The sequence below is a fragment of the Physcomitrium patens genome, chromosome 5, assembly GCF_059467195.1.
Source record: "Physcomitrium patens ecotype Gransden chromosome 5, ASM5946719v1, whole genome shotgun sequence".
Lineage (NCBI taxonomy): Eukaryota > Viridiplantae > Streptophyta > Bryopsida > Funariales > Funariaceae > Physcomitrium > Physcomitrium patens.
Genome location: NC_143414.1, coordinates 3,153,392 through 3,178,410, shown reverse-complemented (window position 1 = coordinate 3,178,410; position 25,019 = coordinate 3,153,392). Strand labels below are relative to the sequence as shown.

Genomic DNA, 25,019 nt, shown 5'->3' with positions numbered 1-25,019 from the left:
TTGTTTATATATATATATATATATATATATATATATATATATATACTAAAAATTTAAAAATAAAACCTCTACTAATAAGAGCTAAGGCATTTATATAAGCCACATAAAGAAGATGTTTGTTTATCATTTATGTTATACTAAGTATTTATTCAATTAGAGGTTGCAATAAAATTCCATAGAAATATAAAAAAATATAAAGATATATTTAAGACGAATAATGCTAATATATTGCCAAAATACCAAACTTATGATTAATCAATCAATCTTCAAGAAAAAGCTCAACCATTATATGGACCAATTTATAAATTTTTACAAAATTAACTTATTATTTTGAAGAAATATATTGAAAAAAATCTTGCAAAGAAATTTACTTGAAATTTAAGAATTCTTGCAAGTACTCCAATTTTTTTTTCTAAAGAAAAAAATAGAATCTCTTAAATTTTTATGAATTATTGTAGATTCAACAAATTGACCATGAAGATATGTTATCCTTTGTCTTATATATCAAGACTTTTTGATCAATTTAATAAAGTTAAATTCATAATAAGATGAATCTATAAAGAGTCTTGAATTTGGTGCATATTAAAAAAGGTGATAAATATAAGACAATATCTTAAAATAGATATAGCTATTTCAAATATAATATCATATATTTAGACTTATAAGTCCTCTATTTTTTCCTAGCATTTGATAAATGATAGATTTTTTTAAATGCATTTGATAAATGATATATAATATAAATACATTTAAATTTTCTATCATTTATGAAGAATTTCACTCAAGTCATTATTGTACTTATATAATTAATATGCAAAGATAATACATGATTTGGTTAAGATTTAGTTAAAATTTGGTTTAAAATTTGGATATAGTTGATTAAATTTTGTTTAAGATTTGATTAGTATTTAATAAGAATTTACTTAAAAAATTAATAAGATTTAAATAGGATTTGAGTAAGATTTACTAGGATTTAATTTGTGTGTATTTAAGAAATTTTAGAACTTGTTGTGGACCTTGTTTATTTTTTTTTTATGATTATATGAGATGTAATTTAAAATTAATAGAAATAAAAGTCATTTGACTTTAGAATTCTAAGAGAGTCACATTTGGCAAGACAAGTATTTCTAAACACTTCATGCATTTCTTTTTTATTACAAGAACTTCAAGATTAATTAAAATCCTTCGACAATTAGATGCCTAATGCATTCTTATGTTGAGTTTAACATAACAAACATATTTGATGAACTTGACGTAAAAGGCTTAGATAGAAGATCTTGTATTTTTGTTTTCTTTCCATTTTAATTTTTATCTTCTTTTTCTTTCTTGTTATTAAAACTATGGATAAAGAAGGCAAGAGAGTATAGGGTGGAGCTTTAGGTGGAGCTTTAAGTAGACCTCCAAGTGAGGTCATAAGTAGAGGAACTTTTAGAAGACAAGGTATATATTTTAATTTTAGCTTTGCAAGTATGTTTTAAGCATTTGCCTTATTTATACAATAGTAACAAAGCAAGGATTCGAAGGAAGGTTTGGCAAACAAGGCCTTATATGTGGTGGTCAATAAGTTTGACAAATTTGAAGTCAAAAAAATTACAAAGTATTTAAGGTATTATATGAGAGAGATAGAATTAAAGTATGTTTTTTTAAAAAGAGATGTTTTGATTTTTTAGACTTGCTACTACATCAAAGATTATGAAGCATATAAATTTTAATATTTAATATTTTAAAAGTTCATGGACTTTTTTAAAAAAATAGATTGAAGAGTCTAAAAATGATCTCTAATTTGTAGAATTAATGTGAAAATTTGAAAGGCAATCTTTTTGGCTATCAAATAAGAAGAGACAAATGTTAGAACCAAGTAGAATTGAGTTCTTTTCTTTAAGCATCAAATGAAGAATTGCAAGGAAATTTAGAGATTTTTTTGAAAAAAAAAAGAAAAAAAAGAAGAAGATAAGAAATAGACAATAAATTAAAAATAAGTGGAAGAAGGAATAAGATTTTTTGAAAAAATAAACAAAAAAAAAAAAAAAGATTTATGTTTAAAGATTGATGCAAGCATCTAAGATACTATACAACAAACATTTATTATTCAATTTTCAATGGCTTCATCAAAAAAAAAACCAAAAATAAAATAAAAAATAAATAAAATAAATCATAATTATATGTGGAATGATAGATCTTCAAATAAAATGTGCAAAACTAAAAGAGGAAGGTCAATCATTAAGATTATCAACAAAAAAGAGAATAGATCCAATAGAAAGTTTAGTGCATAGTTGTATGTGGTGTAATAGTATAGATCATTTAAAAAGAGAGTGTGAAGATTTTACAAAAGCATTACATAAATATATTTTTTTTCAAAGATAGTATCATATTCTTCAAAAAAAGTAGATAAAATTAGAAACAAACTTTAAAAATGAATAGATGAAGGTATTTGTAAAGAATTATTTTAAAGTGCATTCAATCTCAAGCAATGAAGCATCAATGTATTAGATAGAATATGGATTCAAGTAAACAACTAAGTATAAATTCTCAAATTATAAGAGAATCTAATTCTTTGCAAAGAAGTTCAATGATTTATGTTGACAAGGAAAACTTTATTAGAGATGATTTAAAATGTGTTGAAAATAATACTTAAAAAATGAATAAGTAAAATATTCTAGTAAGTATATTATTAACTCATGTACATATTTTAATTAGCTACTATTAAATATTAATAGAAGAAGAAGAAAAAAAAAATAATGAAAATAATGGAAGGCCATCAAAAAGGACTACGAAGAGAGAAGATACAAGACCATAAAAAAACAAATCTATACATGACAAGACAATAGAGAATGTTTTTATAAGAGAAGAACAATTATGAGAGATGAAAATAAGTCTTATAAATTACAATTGAATATTGAGGTTGCTATAAATTTGAAGAAGATATTGAAGGAGCACAATTTAAGTAAAAAGATTCTATTCACAATTAGTAAATATTTAAGAATTGTAAAGTATAAATTTTATAGAGTTATAATTAATATGTTAAAAAAAAAACAAAACAAAAAAAAAAACAAAAACAAAAACAAAAACAAAAGATTATTGGTAATACTATGACATCAAATATACAAGAAGCAATAAGAAGCAATGAAAATTAAAAAAAGTTGTAATACAAATTTTGAAGGATGTTTCACAAGTCTAATTTATAGAAAGAGAGGATGTGCTTCAAGTGTCTAATCATAATTTCTAAAATCATTAGATAAGAGTTACTACAAAAACTTTGGTAAATTTAAAGGAATTTAAAGAATCTATTGTGGCATTATTTAATAGTGGTTCTAAAATCAATTTGATTTCAAAACAATTACATGAAAGAAGAAAATAGCCTATTGACATTAAATATGGATAAGTGATAAGATGAACAAATGATTTAAAGAGAGATTTGTATTGAGCTTGTACAAATATTAAGGTGATAATAAAAAAATATTATTCATAAAAAAAAAATATATGGAAGATATGTCCACATGTATAATTATATTAAAACAACCATATATTACTAATACATAGATAGAAATAAAGATTGTAAATGATAATTCAACTTATTATCAAGGATATGAATTACAATTTAAAATGAAAAATATATATGTTAAACATATTTTTGTCTATAATTTCTTTACAAATTATCTTCAATTGATACAACTCTAATATTATTATAACTAACTAAATAGTTTGAAGCACAATTGTCTATATAAGTTCAATTAATTTCATCATTTTTAATTTTATATATATATATATATATATATATATATATATATATATACTGTAATTATCCTTTAAAATTAAAATTTTTAATAGACAAATTTAATCTTTGTTCAAAAATAGTTGAATTATTTATAGCTAAAATGTCAGTCAAACACAAACATCTTAGTATTATTCTAAATAAATTGTCTATCTAACACAAACATTTATTTGAATTCCAAATAAAGAGAGAGCATAGCAATAATAGATATGGCTTCAATTGTCATCAAAAAAAAAATAGTAGAAAGTTATTTTTTAAATTCTTTAAAAACTTGTGACCCTTTCTCTCGAAACCACCTTACAACCCAGAACGTGGGACCCAACTCTGAATCAATTTGTGTAGATATTTTATCATTTTAAGACTCGTTTTGCAACAGCAACACACAAGCAAAAAATGCGGGATCAATCAAAACTTGATTAACTGATTGATTGATTGATTGATTGATTGCTAGCTATGCAAACGGATTGAAATCGATACTCAATACGCAAACATATGCGGAGCGGTATCAAAAAGATTGATTCATCACCTTTATACTTTTATCTTGATCCGAGTTTACGGCACTTCAAACTCTAGAGTTGTGCGTAAATGTGCTGTAAGTGACCAAATGCAAGGAATTCAAGCGGAACAAGGGATTGGGGAAGGGGTGAGATTGAGATTTCCCCGAAACGAAATGCCTGGATGAATCTGCAGCAGCATTCTCCTCCCCAACAACATTTGACCCGTATTTGAGGATGGGAGCAGAGCAGAGCGGAGAAGCAGGCTACGCGGAAGGGGCTGAATCAGCACTGGAGAAGTGGGTGAGCACGAGGCTCGCACGTAGCCCCGTGCTCACCAGTCAGTCAAGCCCATGGCCACAGCTCACTCAGTCACTCAGTCCACAATTTCCTTCCTCTCTCGCTTCAGACCCCTCGGCCGCGCTGCTTCCAGGAAAAAGGTTAAGCTCGAGAGATAGAGAAGCGAGAAATAGTGGGCAGCATAGCTCCGTCGATTCGGCTTCAGGATCTGGCTCGGATTGCGACCACGTGACATACAATGATAGGCTTAGATCTTGTACGAAATCTTTCATAATGACGTGTAAGAAAAGAGTTAATATTAATAAATATTAGATATTTATTTATGGAAAAAGTTGATGTGTGGCGCTCCTAATGGGGGAATACTAGTGCGTTTTTTTTTTTTTTTTTTTTTTTTTTTTTTGGCATTCGTTACATCTTCAATCAACATTTTCTTTCTAAAAAATACGAATGGTTTTATATTTATGTTAGTTTTATATTTATGTTAGTATTTGTTGTTGTTATTGTGTGATGCTGAACATTCGCCAGTTTCTAATTGCGAGGTGCTAATTTAGACTCTTTGGGGAAAACAAAACTCTTGATTAAATCAGTTTATAGTATTACAAACATTTGCTCTATAAATAACCAACTTATAATTTCGATAAAAAATAATTGTATTTAGTATATTGGGTCATATAGTATTATAAGAAAATGGGCTGGAAGACATTTATAAGTATTTCTTTGAGCTAATTCTTTACCTTTTTCTTTTTAAGACAAGAATATTAGTATGTTAATACTATTAACATGCTAATTTGAAATATTAGCTTCTTTCCATTTTCTCAAATGTTAATAATATTTTAAATTAGCATTGTTTGATAACTATCAAAATTTATAAGTTATAAAAAAAAATATACATACTCTATAAAGAAGTACTTTTAAAATATTCAAATATATATTTTGATACGATTTATTTTTGTAATAAACGTAACTATATTATTATATTATTAGATTTTAAAACTAAAATCAACATTTAGATACCAATTAAAGTAAACTTTTAAAATCCAATAGCCATTAACAGAATATTTTTGAATGAACAATTATGCATTTCTTTTTTTGCCATCAGAAATACCATTATAATTTTTTTGATAGATTTTTTTTTTTAAAAAAAAATTTCAGTAACCTACTTTTTGTTATTAAATTTTAAAATATTATATAATAATCAAAACTAAGAATAAAACAGTAATGATATAAAAACAAATGCGGATTCAAATAAACATTTACTCTGGTTTATATTTAAAATTTAAATGATATTTTTAGAATTTAAAAATAACAATGTCAATATTGATATATTTTATTCGTTATTTAAAAAACTAAGTATTTATAAACTTATTAGGATAAACTTTATAAAATTTACAGTTTTGGGCAAGTACAATTAAATTAAGATGCTGATATATTAAAACAACGTAAGTTTTTAAACTTTTTAAATTTAAACACATATGATATATAATTAACATATCATGTTCTTTAAATGTGTTAATATATAAAAATTCAATAAAAAAATGTTTATGATATTTTTAAACAACTATATATATATATATATATATATATATATACATACAAATTTGTTTTATATTTAAATAATGGATCTAATTTTTATTTTAAATACTATATTTTTATATTTTTTAAAAATATTAATAATTATTTTAAATATATTTAAGATATTTTAAGACTTTAAAATTAAAACTAATATGTTTTTATGTAATGTTTTTACTACAAGTTTGTACTTAAAATATTACAATGTGAAAAGCAAAAGAAAGAAGATAAATATGATCAATATACATTTAGACTTGTTGATTTTAAGTTTTAAAAATTTGTCTTATTCATTATGATTTTTTTGGAAATATAATTTATTGTAAATGTTATAGTTTTTTAGACAATTAACATTTCATCTTAAACTTAAATCATTACTCATTATTTTAATGACTTTGGTACAATATCATTCTAATGTTGTGTTTATTAGACTAGACATAATCATCTGTTATTACTATTATTATTATTATTAAAATACCACTATATCTTACATATTGTTGATTTGTTCTATAAAAACCAATTTTGTGTTAATTGTTTTTTTTTTTTTTAAGTTGATTAACCACTGTATTTCTTTGTTATTTGATATATAACAATTGAACGTTTTACAATTTATCAATAATTGCAGAATAAGGCATTAAACTACATTTTTAAGAATGTTTAAATATTATAAGTAATTATAGAATATTTACAATGTTTAAAAATTGTATAAAATGTTATTCTGAATAAAAAATCTTCTAAATATTAACAAATCTCAACAACCAATCAATATTTTGGAAATTAACACTATTCTATGGTACGCAATTAGTAATCTCTATTTATTTTCATGCGACTTTAATTGATTATCAAAGATAATTAATAGATGCGACATAGGCAGTAGGGCCACATAACTATATGTAATTGGGCAAGGCAAGGCCACGTGGATACTACAATAGTACCAAACAACCTAGATTGTAAAACATTGGCAAGGATAATTTTCATCATGCCTTCAATGAACCACATTTGATGATTAATAACCTCTATCAATTAGTATTTTCTTGTAACAAATGACACTAATTTATGTTATATATATATATATATATATATATAAACATGCATTGATTATAATAGTTTTTACTAAAACCTGCATTTAATTTTTTTTATTCAAAGTATTTCTGATGAGTCTAAAAATTTGTGTGTTTTGATGCGTATATTTATATCACAGATGACCTATAAAATTTGAAGAAATACACTCTAAATTACATCTAAGCATAATTTTCTCATTTATTTTTAAATATACTATATATATTTAGAATATATATAATATTTTTATTATATTTCAACCAAACATTCTATTTTTTTATCAGTGTTTTTAATTAACAATGAATCTAAATATTATTTTTTAAAGCTTATAAAACTAAAGAAATAAATTTTCGCAGTAAAAACCTTATTTTTAGCTTAAAATAGATTAAAGAGTGCATTATCTTAAATTAATCTCTTTTGTTTATTTAAAATAATCTATATATTTATGAAATAACTATCAAGGATACCTATGCTTCTTAGAAGTTGTTAGAAACATAAAGAATCATATCAAATTGATGAAATAATTCTTGAAAATAATTTTTGAAATTACCAAATTAAGATTGAATTTAGAAATGTATATGATGCATTATGTGATTCCAATAACTTCTTATAGTTTTTTTTAGTACAAGAAGCATCTTTAGAAGCATCATGTACTTAAGACATTTGTCTCAAAAGACTTATATTTCTTTTTAAAAAAAAATCTTTAGCCTTCATCTTAACTCGCACATATAGATATAAGACGAAGCCATTTTTAAAATTATTATGCACAATAAAGCTAAATTAAAATTAAAATTAGAATGTTTTTGTGGGATGTGTTCTCTTGGAATCAGTGTAACTGCCCATGATGCTGCCCAAGGTGCCCCTCCTGCATCCAAACTTCAATGCCCCATTTAAAAGACAATTTTGGTCTCACACTGTACATACACCCAACCTTTCATGTTTCCAAGCTCCCAGCAAAGCAGCAAAAGGACCCCTTTGTTTTGTTTTGTTTTGTTTTTTTTTTTTTTTTTGGTTTACTGCACACATGAGAATTTCGCATGCATTCACACACACCCAAAAAAGATTCAAGAGCTTAAAACATATATATAAAACTCTAGTTTCATCTGTACACTTGAAGTTTGAGAAAGTTCCAGTCCATAGATCTTAGAGTTAGAATCTGGTCCCTTGAGAGTGGGGGGAGAGCTTTTGTTCCTCTGGGCCACCACCACCACCATTAGCATGTTACATGTGTGGTGGGCAGTGCCATTTTCTATAATAATGTCTGTATCATCCCTAATGGTGTTTGGATATTCAAGTTAGAAATATTCAAAACTGAAGTATATTTAAAATTCAATTTTATTGATGGGTGTAATAATACAACATGAACATAATTTGATAAATTTAATCAGTATTTTATCCATTACAGCACATGTGGGATTTTAAAAAATTTTATTTTACGTGCACATTTTTGTTTATGTGAACAAACAGTGAAATTTTACACTTTTCAGGATCATTTTATGCTTATCAATACTACTTTTGATGTAAGTCAATTTTAGCAGAACTTCAGTATTAAAAAAACCAGGAATTTAATCTATAAATATATACCTTTGAGTATGTGTGGTCTGTTGTGTTTTCTTTTACCATTAAATTTAAATAAATAAATATATATATATATATATATATATACCTACATACATGGAAATATGGTTTTGATCTTTAGATGGTGTATACATGATGACATCAGTTCTTGTAACAGAATATTTCTTGTTTAATGTATTTTTGTATTTAAATAGTTGAGTTATCGAAATATGAGTTCTGTAGTCACAGTATGTACAAGATATTAGAATGCAGGGGCTATACACCCCACTGTTCTCTTTCCGCCAGATACGACCAAGAAGATTCACAGCAGAGATTCGAACTGGCAACCTATTTGAAACGGCTGCGAACCACAGGGCGTGGAAGTTCAAGGATACCTCGGACGAACGAACAGACAGATGAACGAACGAACTAACGAACGAATGATCAAACAAACGAACGAACGAAGAGCTATAAGGTCGACGAACGAAAAGGTCTAACGAATTCTCTTTCTGGCTTCCTCCGACATCGCTCGTGCACTCGTCCGCTCGTTCTGTAGTGGGGGGCAAGGATGGAGGCTATGGCTTCGCAAACGGTCACTGCCATTGCGGTGAATGCCATTGCCATAGTGCACCGACCATCCCAGCCGCGAAGCATATGGATGCCAACTTTCCTGATGCCCACCTGCTCTGGGTGCTGGAACTGGTGCCACCGAAAAACGCCTCACTAATTGAGGAGTTACCACGGTCGATAGTGCTGGCCCCGTCCACGCCGTTCGTCAGATCGACGAATAAAGTCCACACCGCCCACTCTCCTTCACTGTCAATACTCGTATCCATATCCGTATAATGTTTGGGTATATTCATTCGGTACAGTGAAGCATGTTTGCAATGAACCGCTACGTGTTATTGGGAATTGAGGGTCGGTGGCTGGACCGACCGACAGACGCACGGACGTCTCATTTTCAGTTGATGATGGTGTTTCATCCATGTACATTCATCCTCAACCAATTAGTAGAATGATAATTTGGAACCATTTTGGGCACTTATGATTAGATGATGGACCAGGCTGCAATATATTCTTCTTTACCTGAAAATAGGGGGGGAGGGGCTAGTCTATTTTTTCGATATGTGAGTCACACAATATAACAAATTGGAAGAAAAGTCAGTGCAGTAAATGGGGGATGAGTTTGAAGTGGGAGTATTACACAGTTGGACCAAATGTAATCCGATGCTTTTTAGAATTTCTGTTGAAAGGAAGAAAAATAAGATAGACTTTTTGCAAGGCTCTGTTATATGTTTTAAAAGGTGATCATCAGCATACATGTTTCTGTGCATCTGCATGTATATAAAAAGAAGCTCTATTTAATGTGAATTAGCAGTGGGTGTTTGTTGATTTGCCACTGGTGGGTCAAAATTTACAATCAACAATAATGTGTTCAAAAAATGATATTAATCGAAATGCAAATAAACGAATTCTTATTTTGATATTATGTGTACAATATCATTACATGTGACATACCATGCTTCATTGTAATTTTGAATATAAATTAATAAAAACTAAAACTAAAAAAAGTGGATTTTGTAATATGTGTATGCTTTTACAGCAGTTGTCCACACAAACTTCACCCATAGTTTTTACATGCACAAATGATATATAGTTATGTATAACACATGCTATGGTACATGAATACGATGCATTTTCATTTTTGTTTGGACTCTCTTATTAATTCAATGTGATATCATAAGATTGGATTTGGGGAGAAGTTCTAGTATTAAGGTTGTGGGCAAGGTGAAGGGTATTCATTGTGTAGAACTGACTACATAGGCAACATGGGTGCTCCTGTTTCTTCTCCCTCTTCTTCTTTGTTGCATATTTTGAGGGAAGGTAGTTCAAGTGTCAAAGCCATCCATGAGACATTGGGCCGTAATCAGGGTTCAACTTGTTGTCCTTAAAGTGGACAGTGTTGGTGATGTGGTTGCAGGTAGAATGAAATAATTTTACGCAAGTGGCAGAGCTTTGTGACATTTTTTTCCCTGTTTTATTTTTTTATTTAGATTATCTCCCCCTTTTTTTATTTCTTAGATTTTAATTTTAGTTTTATGCATGAGTGGGCTGTTAGCATCAAGTTGCTGAGACCTCCAAAGGGGGGGGGGATGTTGGCACAAGGATGAGAACCCCAAGCTGCAGCTTATTCATATTGCTGCCTTCACACCACTTGACTGCTTTGAAAAGCAGGTCTTTCATCCACCCTATATTTATATCACGAAAGTCAGAAAACAATTTACTACTCCTGTTATTATTAACCCAATCATGGACTTATCCATGCAACTATCATTGGCACAAAAACACACCAGGGGAAGGAACCATCCTGCCAGCTTCACCTTCCCCTACTTAGTATTTGTTACAGCCATGATTCCACTCCTCATCAAGCAAAAGGAGTAAGTACTGAATGCACAAAAAAAAACCAGTTTTGGATACAAGCACAATAAAGTACAGAACACAACCCAGAAGTTGAGATTTTAGAAGCTTGTTTGTATTTTTGAGATATACCATGAGGCTCTATAGCCAAGTTGTGCCTTTGTTCACCACCACCATTACCACCACCGTCACCATAACCAAGGCTATCTCTTTGCTATGTTTTGCTTTCTATCCTTTGCTGGGCGGTGCTTTCCTTACCATGAGCAGAGGAGACAGGAGCTCTAAAATTGGGCTGTAATGAACAGGTGGCAGACAAAGAAGGGGGCCAGCATTTAGCAGACGATTCCTCGCATAGCCACCGCCGCAGCCGGCTCTTACCCTACCACGTTTTCAGGCAAGGGACCGAGAAAGCCTGCGATTATGGGGCTTTGGAGATGCCGTCTTCCGCAGCGCGGCACGCTCCGACCAGGACACAACTGGCCCCTTGGGGCTCCGTCACTTGTCTCCTGTTTCCTTTCTGTTTCATTTCTGTTTCCAAAAAGTAAAAGAAAAATCCTTTCTAGTCCTCTCTTTTTTCGATCCCCCCCCCAATCCACACCCTCTCAAACACACACACCCCCGAGGACTTTTCGGGTTTCTGTCTTCATAACAGTCAGGCACTTACCCATTCTTGTTTTACCCCGTTTTGATTTATGGTATATGTTCATGTCATGAGCTCAAGTATTTCTTCTAACAAAATAGAGTTGGATTTTTCATGCTGTGGCTTTCAGTCAATAATTCTGTCTCCACCACTTGCTTACAAAATATCACTCCGTTTTAATATGTTTTTGTCGTTTACTTTTTCCATTTTGTCAATTTGCGTGTACTCTGGCATTTTCAACGTGTCAAAGAGTGGATTCAAATTTTATTCAACTGCTTCCTCTGAAATAGTGCAGTCAACGTCATTTCAGAACAAGCTGGTCACAAATTCAACTTCTTGTCTTGGCAAGTACTACTGTGCCAGTGAAGTACATGCTCTTGTTCTACAGAAACACATATCCTTTTCTCTGGTACCTGGGCACAGCTCGCCATGAATGCATTCTCTCCTGTATTGTGTTGCTTGGATTGGTGTTGAATTGGGATTGGGTTGTCTTTATTTAATCACCATGCAACTGGAGCTCATTGCAGCTAAAAAACCGAAACCCCGCAAGAGAGTTGCTGGCTTCAGGACGTAGACTTGCTGCATCCTTAAAGACTTGAAACCGACAATCTGTCCCTGCTTGGAGTGCCTTGATTCAGGGGCGCGGCTGGGCAATCTCTTAGACGGCGGTTGAATGCTGACGATCCATTTGGTCATAGGGCCACGTTCGATGAACCATGACCGTGGTTTAGAGATCATGGCAAACCGTGGCGAGTCCAGGGATCAGCGATAAAACAGGAGACGAGGCTCCTGATCACCTTTTCGGCGAACGCCATCGACCTGTCTAAAAAGTAAAAAATAGCCCATTAGTCCCGGGCTGTGGCCCACTGGGTGAAAGCACTACATAACCGTCGACAGTTAGGACTGTTCGCACGAACACCCGCTCTTTCCAGAGCTTCCTACAATCATATGCGGAGTGGGTCCTTCTGATTCTGGTTGTCATGCTGCTAAGCCGGACTTGCAGGGCTTTTTATGCACTATGTGGTCCCTAACATTCTTTTTCCGGATTCAATCAAGTAGTTATCGATGCCCTGAATGCAATGCGACAGAACCTTTCCGAAGTTGAACTAATTCGAGGCCCGGGTTAACCCGATGGCAGTAGTCGGTGTGCTTTCAAAATAATGATCAGGCTGAGAATGCTACGTCTTGTCTGGTAACTTTGATGAGCTGGTCATGAAGTCTCATCGACACTCAACCTGTAATTTACTTTCTGGAACGTTGGCACTGGAGATTAGACTTCACCGTGCCGTGCCATTTCACCTGGCCTGCAACTCTGGGTTCGAGTTTCACTGGACTACAATGAATCCATACCACACCGTGTTGTGATAAACGTGGTAGTGGAAGTTTCAGAAAATCAAACGAACAGGAGCAAATTGCAGTCGTCTTCGAACGAGAAAGGTTGCTACGTGGCTTCAACTCCATGTACTTCCGGACTAGAAACAGCGCGAACAAATGAGATAAATTTAGCTTGCTTCCTGCAGCTTTATATACCAGGCTTTCTGCCACCATTTCATCATTGACATCATCGCTAGCATGGATTTAGTGGTCATTGCTTTAGCTCGAATACTGCACTGTTGTCATCGAGGTCATAGTCTCTGCCGAACCGGTTCCGCCATCTTCGAGTTTTCTAGAATTTGTGCAGTCTGGAGTTCTTTCAGATCCAGCGATGTCGTTGTCCTTGAACCCTGTGTATGCATGTTGTGTCTGTTAAGGCGTCGATGTGATGAGTTGCCACCGCAACCAGTCAGGGTTTCTCATTCAGAAGGCTGCTGCAGCTCTCCAGCGTTCCAGTGCAGTAACGGTACAGGAACGTCTGTGAGATTGTACTGCACCCCATCAATTCATTTGTTCTGTACCTTGTTTTGTAACAGAAACTGGAGTTGTCGTATCAGTGTGTCGTTCAGAACAGTCGTCTACAGGATCGAAGCTGCCATTGATAAGATCATTCCTCTTCAGTGTATTCTTGCTTTGTTGTCTTGCTCAAAACCCTTGCAAACAACTAATTTGTTATTGTAGTCTTAGGTAGTCAATCTGTAATTAATGCAAATACATAGAAATTAATTTAGATAGGAGTTCTTTTTGAAGCATGGAGTTATTTGCATCTTTTACATGTGTATTTATGAATCATGATGATTTTGTTTCTCAACTGCATGGATTATGAGATTTAACTTAATCAATTTTATTTAAAGTTCATATGATTATATTTATTGTATAATTTTTTGTTTAATAACATGAAAATTAATTTTTTGATATAAGTTAATGTGTCATAAAATAACAAGTGTTATTACTTTTATGTTGATAAGTGTTTATTAATTTTGAATGTAAGAATAAATCCAATGAATAAATCCATTTCAGTTAAATCACATAATTCATGCAGTGGATAAACAAACTCATCACTTTTCATGCTCACACAACTAGTGAACAACAGGATGCAAACTATTATCAATTAGTAGTAATTCTCTAAGTGTAATAAACTTGAAGAGGAGCAAATAAGTGTTAAGAAGTATCTTCAATAAAAGCCAAAGTTGAGGAAGTCCACAAATGCAAGTACAAAGATATCATTGTTTCCAAGGAGCAGGTGATTCCTATTCATTAATACAAATTCTCCAGTTGGTTTGAAGAGTTCCAAATGGCAGCAGCTTTTCCTGTAGAACCTTGAGTCACAGTTTGATTTGCTGCAGAAGCTCTAGACATATATATATATATATATATATATATATAATAGTCAACTGCAACAAGAGCTTGTGTTTCCGTCAGTGCTTACTAGACAGCTAGAGTTTGAGTGCATGCTAGAGGCGTCGACTTGTGTGGCGTCGTTTGTTTTGGATTGTGGTTGTCACCGAGAGCTTGAAAGAGTCAGGTTTGCCTAATCTGCATCAAACGTGGAGCCAGATAGGGAGAGTCACTGGAGTGCAGGCTACGGCAGTGCTGAAGTTTGGGGTGTCTGCCGGTTGGTTGCGGGAGATGACATCATCCTGAAGGTGCAGTTGCAGGCGTCAGGGACGCTTTTCTAGTTCTTTTTCTCAACAGAAACAGTAAAGGATTTAGATTGACCTTTTAGGTTGGGATTGCACTTTCTGAGTAGAGTTAGGAGTTCGGTTAGGGGGGGTTATAATTTAATTTTACGTGGTCGGTGACATGGTTGGATTTGACTATTTGACTGCAGAAGGGGAAAAACTCGATCTGACAGTTTGTGTCACCTGCATTAATGTCTTCAGTTGCGGGGGAACCCATTAAGATGAGAGTGAGGACCCAATTTCCAACTTTCAGCATACCAGTCTCCGAGGCATGCACAACCTCTCTTCGTGTTTTGCAAGGCCTGACATAACCTTCATCATCCACTGTTTCGCGAGGGAATCGTGCCTACATGAGTTCGTCCTGTATGCAGTCACTAGCTACCGTCCATACCGCGCAGCTAGAGTACCGCCGGGAGTGCCTTCGAAAGGATCAGCCTGCTTGATAAACCCTAGAGTTTTGTCCTTTGTTTTTAGGAATATTTGGAATTATACTCGGTGCTTTAGATCTGGCCAATCATACTCAGGAGAGGACGCGGTCAAGTTTTGCTCCCGCAACCAAGTTTGTCTTGAGTAGCCAAAAGATTATACCAGACTTGAATAGATTTGAGGTGTCGAATGTCTCTGGAAGTGGTTTCTCGCCTGAGTTGAGATCGATGCTTGTGCGAGAGACACTTGCTTGGTGACGCCCATCTTGGAGATTCAACAGTCATTCCTGGGTCCCAATACGATCGATTCTCCTCAAACAGCCCCTTCTCTCACTTCGTCCTCACAGTTCATGCTTTATGAGTACTTCTTTTCTAGCTCATAAACCCTAATGTGCTTCCGCGGCATGGTCACTCAAGTCTTCAGAGTGGTCCAGAGAAGTTCGAAAGTAGTGTTCAGCAATCTATGACAGCTCGAGCGGCTCCTCATGTTTCGAGTGGATTTCCAACACAGAATCTTCAGTACCGTGGTGTGTTTGTCATAACTTCTGAGGTTGTAGAATCTCACGCGTAAGTACTACGGTTTTCCAGGAGTAGGGAAGGGCAGAATCAGACCTCACGGAATTGGTAACGCGGCGATCCCTCAAACGAGTACGAGGTACTACCATACTGTGATTGAACCGACGCGGCTTTGCATCCAAAAGTGCTCGTGCTGGGGTGCGATTATGCAATGATTTGTTCGCTGACGACTAGAACCGTCGGGTGGCACTTGATTTCGGTAGCAATTTCAGCTTCACAGTGGTGAAAAAGTTTGCAGCCTTGCAATGTATTTGCAAATCGCATTGTCCCTCTTGCACACGCAGACTCATTCAAGTTCACGCTCTTTGTGAGGTCGGTGGATTTTTCCTTTGAGTACTGCGAGTATAATGTTCGAGTCTTTCGCTGCAGAGATTCTAATTATCTCTACCTTCAATCTGAGCTTCAGGAGATTTTATTTGCGCTAGTATGTGTACCGTTTGTTACTAATTACTACAGGAGTGATGAGACTTCAGAACCTCGACTCTCATGTCGTCAACTATATTTGTCCACTTTTAGTAGAGTGTTGCAAATTCATCTCCTGAAACTTTTGGATGCCGATTGACTTTGTTGCTTTGCTACCGCAATGCAGGTTTACAAGATTATAGAAACATGCGTAGTATGTGGTGTTGGAATTCTACGGTTAGTGACGAACCATGTAACTTGCTTGGGACGATGAACCGCCATTTCCACATCCAACTTGGTCAGTAGGCCTCGCTTTCCAACTTGTCGGTAGGTCGGAAATGGCTGTGGTGAAGTAGGTTGCTTCGCTCGCGACACATTCGACGACAGTCGTGTGTGTTTCTTTCTAACGTCTGCACAAAACTGGCCGGCTTAACGAGACCTTTAGCCAAAATGTTAAATTTCTGGTCGTGCTCGTAGTGCATCAGTGTTCTTACTCGTTGGGTATTTTTTGACGCAACGGCTCAACACGACTTAATTAGAGGCAGCTGTATGAGTGGAGCGCACGGAGAAGCCGATCTAGCAACCGTTCTCGTTTAGCCCTAATGGTAATATTGCTTGTTGCGGGTTCAGCCTAATCTCTGTAAGAATCAGATAATGCTGGCTCGTGAATCTCTGGTCCTTTCGTGTTTCACTCTTGTGAGCTTATCTGGAAGTGTCCGTTCAGAATTTCAGGAGTGCGCCATCTCTCAACCATCAATGTGCTCTCAATAACCCTCCATGGGACTGTGCGAATGTGGTTTCATAAGTAGGGAACAACTAGAGATCTATCGACTCTCTGGTGATATGAAATGCAGGAGCTTGTTTGAATTCGACCGAGTCGTAGGGTCGGAACAAAGAAGCATGAATTTGCAGAGGTGTTGGGTATTAGTGATAAATTTGGGAGTTATTTTATTTATTTATTTATTTTGCTCTAATTCTTTTGCCCCCCTGAAAGCATTCACCATGCCCTCGGCTGTGCTTTTATAATCTCGCTTCAGGAATAGCGATAAAATTGCTTAAGGTGCGTCCCATCGCGTACCAGAAAAAGCCTTTTAGGGAGGCTGAAATTCGCAAGTTGATTGAGACGTTCTGATCTATCGTCTCTCTGGTGATATGAAATGTGCTGCCTTCCATGAGCTTGGTTGTCCTGCGCATGATACAAGTCGAGTCTCCTCTCTCTTTTTTGCCCTCCGATTTTCATATGAGCAGTTTGGTACAACTAAAACGTTCCCTGAGGTTGAACATTCCTTTTGTGTCCAACAAGTGACGATTGAAGAGTGTCTTACATGAAAGTGACAGGTCCCTGATGGAGGTCACCAGAACTGGAACCTTCTGGATGGTACCCTTCTAGAGGAGCTCCACTTGCTCACGATAGGATATTTGTAGTTGTGATCAAGTGAAAGAGACAGTGCAAGCTATTGCAAAATGTAAAATCTGAAAAATCTGGAAGGCATGACCCAGTTGACGATGCCACATGCTTCCTACAGACCCATATTGATTAGTTCTTTGGTTTTTATATATATTTTTTGTCTTCTGGATTGACGTGGAGCTAGATACTATGCCTGGCAGACACACAGCGGAGTTGTTCAAGCCGGAGCTTGTTGTGGATTCATCTTCATTGAATTGAAGCCCGAAGGAGCTGGATTCTCACATGATTCTTAGAAGAGGCTTCAAGATAGCAAAAAGATCCCCTGCTATGGGAGCAAACGCGTGAAGCTGGACAGCAGCTTCGTCGTTCACGATGGGCCCGGGCCCTTCTTGATAGCGATCGAGTCTTCATCGTCACCCAGTGTCATCAGCTCAAGAGGTAAGTCAACAATTACTTTTCCTATATGTCGCCAATCCTATTCATGAAGGAGGGTCACACTGTCTCTCCGATCTCGACTCTGGTGGGGCAAGCAGATGTAGTAACCAATAGTAAAGGAGGATGATACCTCAAGAAAGGGTTATCATACTGCCAAATTGGCTCTCTGAAGCTGTAAAAGTGATGTGATTACCGATTGTGTGGTTTGTTTGGGGGTTTGGAATCAGCAGCTCGGGAGCTTCATGTAACTACAAGGTTCGGGACACGTCAAGAGTCGCTGCTCTGTGGTACTGCGAGTAGCTGCGATCTATGTCAGACGCCTGCGAGGACCCAGGCGACGTCAAACGGCCCGATGTGGGTGGGAATGAGCGATCACCGGACGGGACGAACGCAGCAGCGGGTGCCGACTCAGGAGCAGACGAGCAGGAAGATTCTAGCGAACGCGTGGAGAGTCCCACCTCGTCGAGGAGACAAGAGACGGAAGTGCGAAAGAAGGCCAAAGCTGAGGGAGACACTCGGCACCCTATCTACCGCGGGGTGCGGAAACGGCCCTGGGGCATCTGGGTAACTGAAATTCGTCGCCCCAAGAAGAAGTCCCGCATCTGGTTGGGCAGCTTTGCCACAGCGGAGATGGCAGCGAGGGCCTATGATTGCGGTATTCCCTGTTCATTAATCTTTGAATCTCAATGCGCACAAACATTATTGTTCTCATAACATTGAATATTGGCAAGTTCGCGACTATTCAACTGTTTTCCGATTCTTATCATGTCCTTCACAATGAAATGCTTGTTGTTTCTCAATGCAGCAGCTTTGGCTTTAAGGGGAAACGGAGCGCTTCTCAACTTCCCCAAGCTAGCGCATTCTCTTCCCAGACTCGCCGACCTTAGTGACAAGTCCATTCAAGCGGCAGCTACACTTGCAGCAAACAACTTCACACATCGAGGTGAGGGAAACAAATCTTTGGATCAGCTCCTAACTTCAACTTCGCAGTTACCCGCCAGCTCTCCCACATCGAAGCCGGACGCAGATTATCAGCATTACGAACAGTGCCATGGCTCAAGGCAAGCGTCCAAGAGCACATCACTAAGAACACGAACATCTCCCCAAAGTCCTTATGAATCGTCTCCGAATGGAAGCAAGAGTTCGTCTACTCAGGCCCAGCCACAGAGGAGAGAGGACTCTAGCTCAGCTCCGCACTTACCTGCAACTTTAACGGGCAACAACCAGAGGATCATTACGGACTCCTCGGCTGGCGGCACAAGTAGACGTGACAACGTGGATTACAGTAGCAGTAGGGATCACTCAATGGAGAATTTTCAACATCAAGTGGCGGGGGATAACCTTCCTGGTTCCTGTAGCGTACAGCAGCCAATGTACGTTGATTCTGATGATATGTTTGCAATCGGGTTGACGAGCTTGTGCGATGCAATGTGCATCCCCCCTCCTGATTCTGAGCACGCCACCGAAACTGACGGCGAGGAGGGGTCCAACACTTGGGAGCCACATCTTTGGAGTTATTAACCCCCCTATCATTTTCTCATTCTCTACACTCCCTGCAATGTTTATACCCATTCAACGTGAACATCCATTTAGAAATTGTTCCCACAACGACTCAGTGCCTCTCTGATCATTGCCGTTGGGTTCTATTTCGTTGGTGTCAGATCCTTCCTAACTGTGAAGGACTAGTAGGCCGTTACTTGTTCACCCTCCTGTTTGCTTATGTCATGAATGCAGTGTGCTGCAGCATTAAGTTCTCAGTTTAACGGCGATCTGAAGGTTTTAATGAATGATACATGCTATGAGCTGATCACGTCCCAATTCAGAATCAGAGTTCTGTTCGCAAATTTTGAGGGTCATGTGGACATGGCGCATGTGTTTCATGTTCATTCGACTCCTTCCTGTTTCATCGAGTCTTTGCAATCTTCTCATGTTTCTAAGAATAAACTGCATGTCCTCCATATAAAAGACTTCAAATTAATCAACCGTTCAGGAGCTGTAAGGAGAGTATTTGAAGGCTGCGTGTGCAGTGCCCTTATGACAGAGGCTCATAAATCATCAGCAGGACGTAGTATGGGCCAGGAAATAAAAAAGCTTCTCTCGTCCGGCCATGAGGTATCCTCGATCTGCCCGTACAGGGCAGAGCAAGTACTGATGGAAGGAAACCAGCTGGTGCTGTGTACGCTGCAAGTCTAGTCTTAACTGTGTACGTGTTACAGTATTCCTCGCTTTATGATGCAATTTTCAGAATTGTACACCTTCGTGATCTTATCGCTCTGCAAATAACTCATGACTACGCTTCAGAAGCTTCAGAGATCGCTGAAATGAAAACTGCCTTTCACGCATCTGTCCTCCAAAAGCCTTCGGAAAAAAGTTTGGGGATCCATATATCCTTTGACTGGTTATACTGTGGGGACCAAAGATAAGCTGATTGGACATCTGGCACACTGTCAATAGGAAGCTTTAGAAGTGCTGAAGGTGTGCGACTCAGGACGTACCGGAGTCTGTAGAATCGTACCTGGTGACCCTATTGGCATACTAAATGCTCTGTGACAAAATACATTTACTGTATGACTAAATCCAGATCTCCAATCAAAGAAGGGTCTACACATCGTGGAGTCAGTAGATTGCGAGTAAAGACTGAATCTCACAGTGCCTAATTGCAACTCTGAATCTTGCCACAAATCGCACACGGTAGGTACCAAGACATCATACCCTCATAGTTTAGACCTTCGAGTGTCTGCATCTCAAGTTCAAGCAGGTTTGGTCAACACCAGCCGTGTGGCAGAAAAAGCCTACGAAGTATCATTCGATGCCTGTTGCAACGTCAGAATTACCAAGTGCTTTGTCTCATATTCTTCATCACACCGGCCCTGACACATTTTGCGAGCACGAAGAATGAGACCTTCAGCCCACTTTGTGAAAACTATTTTGCAAAATCACCCACTCAATATGTCTGCTACGAAAATTGTGTAGATATGATTAAGGGGCTCAGTGGCGTTGTTGAATGTCAAAGTATCAGTTACGAGGACTTACTGCGAATTTGTCTAAAGACCAAGAAAGTGGGTTTGCTTATAAGTAAGGTTATACCGTCTTCATTTAGAGTGAGCTAAAACGATTGCAATGCTACTAGAATCCTCAATGTCGCCCAAAAACTAATACGGTAAGCAAATTGTGAAAATATATATCAAGTATGCATCACGATGTCGAACTAGCGTTACATATGAAGCACCAAATTCCCAAAGAATTCAAGTACCTACTCATGTTTAACTTCTGTGAAGATAGTGGCCTTTCCACTAAAAGATTTTGTCACCAACTGCCACAAACAAATGGATCATTTACAAGTCAATAATGCAGAACGAAGGTTTGAAAATCTGTGTTCTATTTCACTCAAATTCGATTCCCAATTTGAAACATTTAAGTTACTGATAGAAACCTGACATTAAATTGTACTCCAAAAACTTAAAACGATGAGCACCTCAGGCAGAGTCATGTTTTCGAGGCGAGCCAACGATGGTTGTTCCCTTCTCTTCTGCAATTCAGAATGAATTTTAGGCTCTTTACATCTACCTGCATTCTCAACATTCAGTTTCAGAAAGTTGGCAGATGAGAGCCTGGTTGACGCTGGTCACAAATGTAAACGTTTAGGAAGTAAAAAACTACGTCAATATGACAGGAATTTTATTTGCTCTACGAAACTTTTCTTTGCTGACACTATTGAAGGATTTCGTCCACACGAACTTAATTACAATAGCAACTTCCACGATGCAAGAGGTGGACGTGCGCGTCGCCTCACTCATGACTGCATCATTTGAACATCACGGAATTTAGTAGCAATAAATTTGCAAATAAGCATGAAAACGAAATCTGCTCCATGGAGATCGAAGCACCGAGAAAGAAACCTCCTGCTACCTTTTGGCAATAAATGCTTGACAAAGGAGTAAGTGGCTCCTGACAAAAAACATAAACTGTGGAATTGAAAATTTGAAAGGAGTGGCGAGACGATGACATTAATGGATTACAAGCGCACCAAATACAAAGAAGGAGCATGATTTTCATGCCCATCCCCAGCTTCATGTGACCAAAAATGAGGCAAGTCTACGTCATGATGGAATGTCAAAGCATCCAAGATCCTAACAAGAATTTCAACCCTAAATCGAACTCTAATTTGTACGCAAATTCTACTGGTCTTAGGTGAAGCACGCATGCTGATAGTCCAATTTAAATGAGTTGGAGAGAAGGTACATACGTGATTGCAATTTCCAGTGAAATATTGGGGACGTGTAGCGACGGAGGAGGTGTTTCAGACTCTGAAACACCGAGTCCGAGCGCTCGTTGTGAGGTCCGCAGTCGGTTTCGTCGGCCACATGCTGTACAACTCATAAAATGGTGTTAATGTTGCAAAGATTGGCGCAAGTGGCTGTGAGGGCTACTCCAGAGAAGCGTGCAATCAGGTCATTACCTCTTTACCCTGGACCTCCTTGATAGTTTCCATTTTCCATGCAATTAGTCATGAATCATGAAAGAAGCCCACAGTGGAATCAACAAATTTGTTCTAAAACCATGTAAACTTCAAAGCACAAAACTCCTCACATTCGAGTCACGGGCAAGTTTTACCACGCGATTCCCCAGCCGCTTACCAATGCTCCAGCTGGTCATCCCAACATATGCGTAAGTTGTAAGAAAAAGACTTTGCCACCACCGTAACATTTAGGATGATGACATGCTTCTTTACAGTCCTGGTTGCATGGTTTTTATCCATCCCACATCACTTTGTTTCTTGTCGTAAAATAATGAGCAAAGACAATGAATCTGTCGGGTCCAATTAGGTTCATCGACGTCGACGGAAACTTGACCAAACTTTTACCCAGAATATGTGAGCAATTCAGAGATTCCTTTGATGCGGAAAGATAAGGTTCTCCTATAATCTGATCACTGTTTTGGCATGCTATCTGGTTGATTGGCACGCTGAGTTTCCAAGATCAATCACATTGCCGTGTTGTGTTTGCCCTTCGCCCGAGAGTGAGTTTGCATCGAATTATGAATTTGATTAGCTTTGGAAGGCTCCAAGAAGTGCTTACACTACAGCTCCTCATGTTCGATTCTCGAAGATGCTGTTTCGAACAAAGCTGGAGCAACTCCCACATCACTCTGAACTAATCCCTGTGCATTTTCAGTTAGACAGATAAAATATATACAAAACAAAATAGGTGGGAAAGTTTATGTCGCAACATTTCAAGTTGCAGCCGAAGTTGTACTGAATAGGAAGCAATTAGATTTAAGAGGATGGACCTCCACTATATTCCCCAAGCACACGAAGTTGGAGGAATATGGCCATAGAGATTAGTATCGAAGACATCGAACATGGTAGAACACCAAACTCCTTTCAATATCATTTCTTTGAATACCATTTTAGTCTTTGATTTCACATCGACGACAATGAATTTGCAGGAGTAAAGTGAATGTTTAAGAGGTCCAAACTCTCCAGATTATGTGACCTATCTATTCACGGCTGCACATCCCCAGTAAGACCACCGCGCTCACTCAAACAACTGAGGCTATTGTATCTGCATTGGCTGAGCCCAGTGGCTACTTCATCCAAGCCTCGACGCTTGAGCAGTTAGCTGATGCGACTGGGTGATTTCCCCGTGATCATTTAGGAGCTTATCATCTCGGCTATTTAGTTTTGTTGAAAGCTGTGACTTACCCAGTATTGTTGACTTAGGAATCAATATAATAAAGCAAGTGGTGAAATGGGCATATAGAGCATAGTATTTCTTATACTTATTATAGTAACAAAAACTTGGAATCTACTTGTTTAGTCGATTGCCTTGAAGGAAAGAAAAGAGATTATCAAAGAAGCAATATGATCTATTCTCCTCGAGGAGATACAAAAAAAAAGAGAAGACTAATTCTCCATTTTTTGCTTTAGTAGTATATGCAAGAGAAAAATAAGTCTTAAAGAAGTACTACCTACAACAAAAATAGAAGCCTAAGATTGATAAGTCTAGAAGTACTTGTAGGACTTATGGAGAAAAAGAATATTAGCAAGGTGATGCAAAATGTCTTAGAATAAATAGCAATAATATTGTAAATGCTGGAATTGTTATTATTCTTTTAGCTTGAGATGCATCATTTTATTTAAAAACAATAATTGCATCATTGTCTCAATTACGACAATATATTTATATTGATAATGCGACAAATATACATATTTGAAGATATAAGACTAAGCTTTTTAATTTTAATGGAAATATGACTATTCAACTCTAAAGCTATAATGGTAGTATTAATAAATTATGAGGCTCAAGAAAGATGTAGCTTATAATTTTAGATCCTATAGGAAAACACATTCATGTGGTTGTGAAGGATGTCCACTAGATTCTTGAAGCACATGATATTTTATTATCAACTAAAACTTTATGCAAGGTTACAAATTTAATTTGAATGTCAATAGAGTCAATTAAATTTTGACTTCCAATCACATACTCACAGAAGGTACACTAGTTAATAAAGCTTATCTTATGTCTTGTGAAATTGAAGAAGTTGCAATAATTTTTAATTCATTTATTTTAGATTATACTCTTATTGAATGGGATCAAGCATTAGCACTTGCTTCAATATATATAATATGAGAAGTAGAGCAAATAAATAATATTAAAGGATTAAAGATTAAGGAAAAAAAGGATAAAATACTTATGTATAAATCATGCTTTGTCACACAAGCATAAGCATGCCAATAATATTTTAGATGTAATAGTGTTTGACCTTGGTTATTTCCATATAGCTAGCTTTGGTGGTGCCAAATGATTAATTGAGTAGATTGGTGAATATTTTGGCTATCATAGCCTTGCATTTCTTCAAATTAAGGACCAAGTACATGTTGCTTAGAAGACTTGGGAAGTAGAGGAACAAAG

General features: G+C 36.2%; 1 protein-coding gene and 1 long non-coding RNA gene across 15 annotated transcripts; one reads left to right on the top strand and one right to left on the bottom strand.

Moving 5' to 3' along the window:
* Positions 1 to 13,377: 13,377 nt before the first annotated feature.
* LOC112282056 (uncharacterized) lies at positions 13,378 to 19,872 on the top strand. 13 transcript variants are annotated; one of them, XM_024519208.3, is made up of 5 exons: positions 13,382 to 16,172; positions 16,450 to 16,499; positions 17,871 to 18,108; positions 18,336 to 18,760; positions 18,911 to 19,872. In XM_024519208.3, exons 4-5 carry the CDS (start codon positions 18,415 to 18,417, stop codon positions 19,624 to 19,626), a joined length of 1,062 nt encoding a protein of 353 aa, XP_024374976.1. In that variant the 5' UTR covers positions 13,382 to 16,172; positions 16,450 to 16,499; positions 17,871 to 18,108; positions 18,336 to 18,414; the 3' UTR covers positions 19,627 to 19,872. The 13 variants fall into 13 exon arrangements, with proteins under 13 accessions (XP_024374980.1, XP_024374971.1, XP_024374976.1 ...); XM_024519207.3 differs by having other exon boundaries at positions 16,450 to 16,560; XM_024519210.3 differs by lacking the exon at positions 16,450 to 16,499 and having other exon boundaries at positions 13,382 to 15,939.
* LOC149989230 (uncharacterized) lies at positions 19,638 to 23,766 on the bottom strand. 2 transcript variants are annotated; one of them, XR_016502849.1, is made up of 6 exons: positions 22,565 to 23,766; positions 22,352 to 22,472; positions 21,581 to 21,904; positions 21,359 to 21,418; positions 20,818 to 20,975; positions 19,638 to 20,549 (listed from the first exon to the last, which is right to left on the bottom strand). It is a non-coding gene; the product is annotated as an uncharacterized LOC149989230 (long non-coding RNA). The 2 variants fall into 2 exon arrangements; XR_016502848.1 differs by lacking the exon at positions 19,638 to 20,549 and having other exon boundaries at positions 20,558 to 20,975; positions 21,363 to 21,418.
* Positions 23,767 to 25,019: the final 1,253 nt, after the last annotated feature.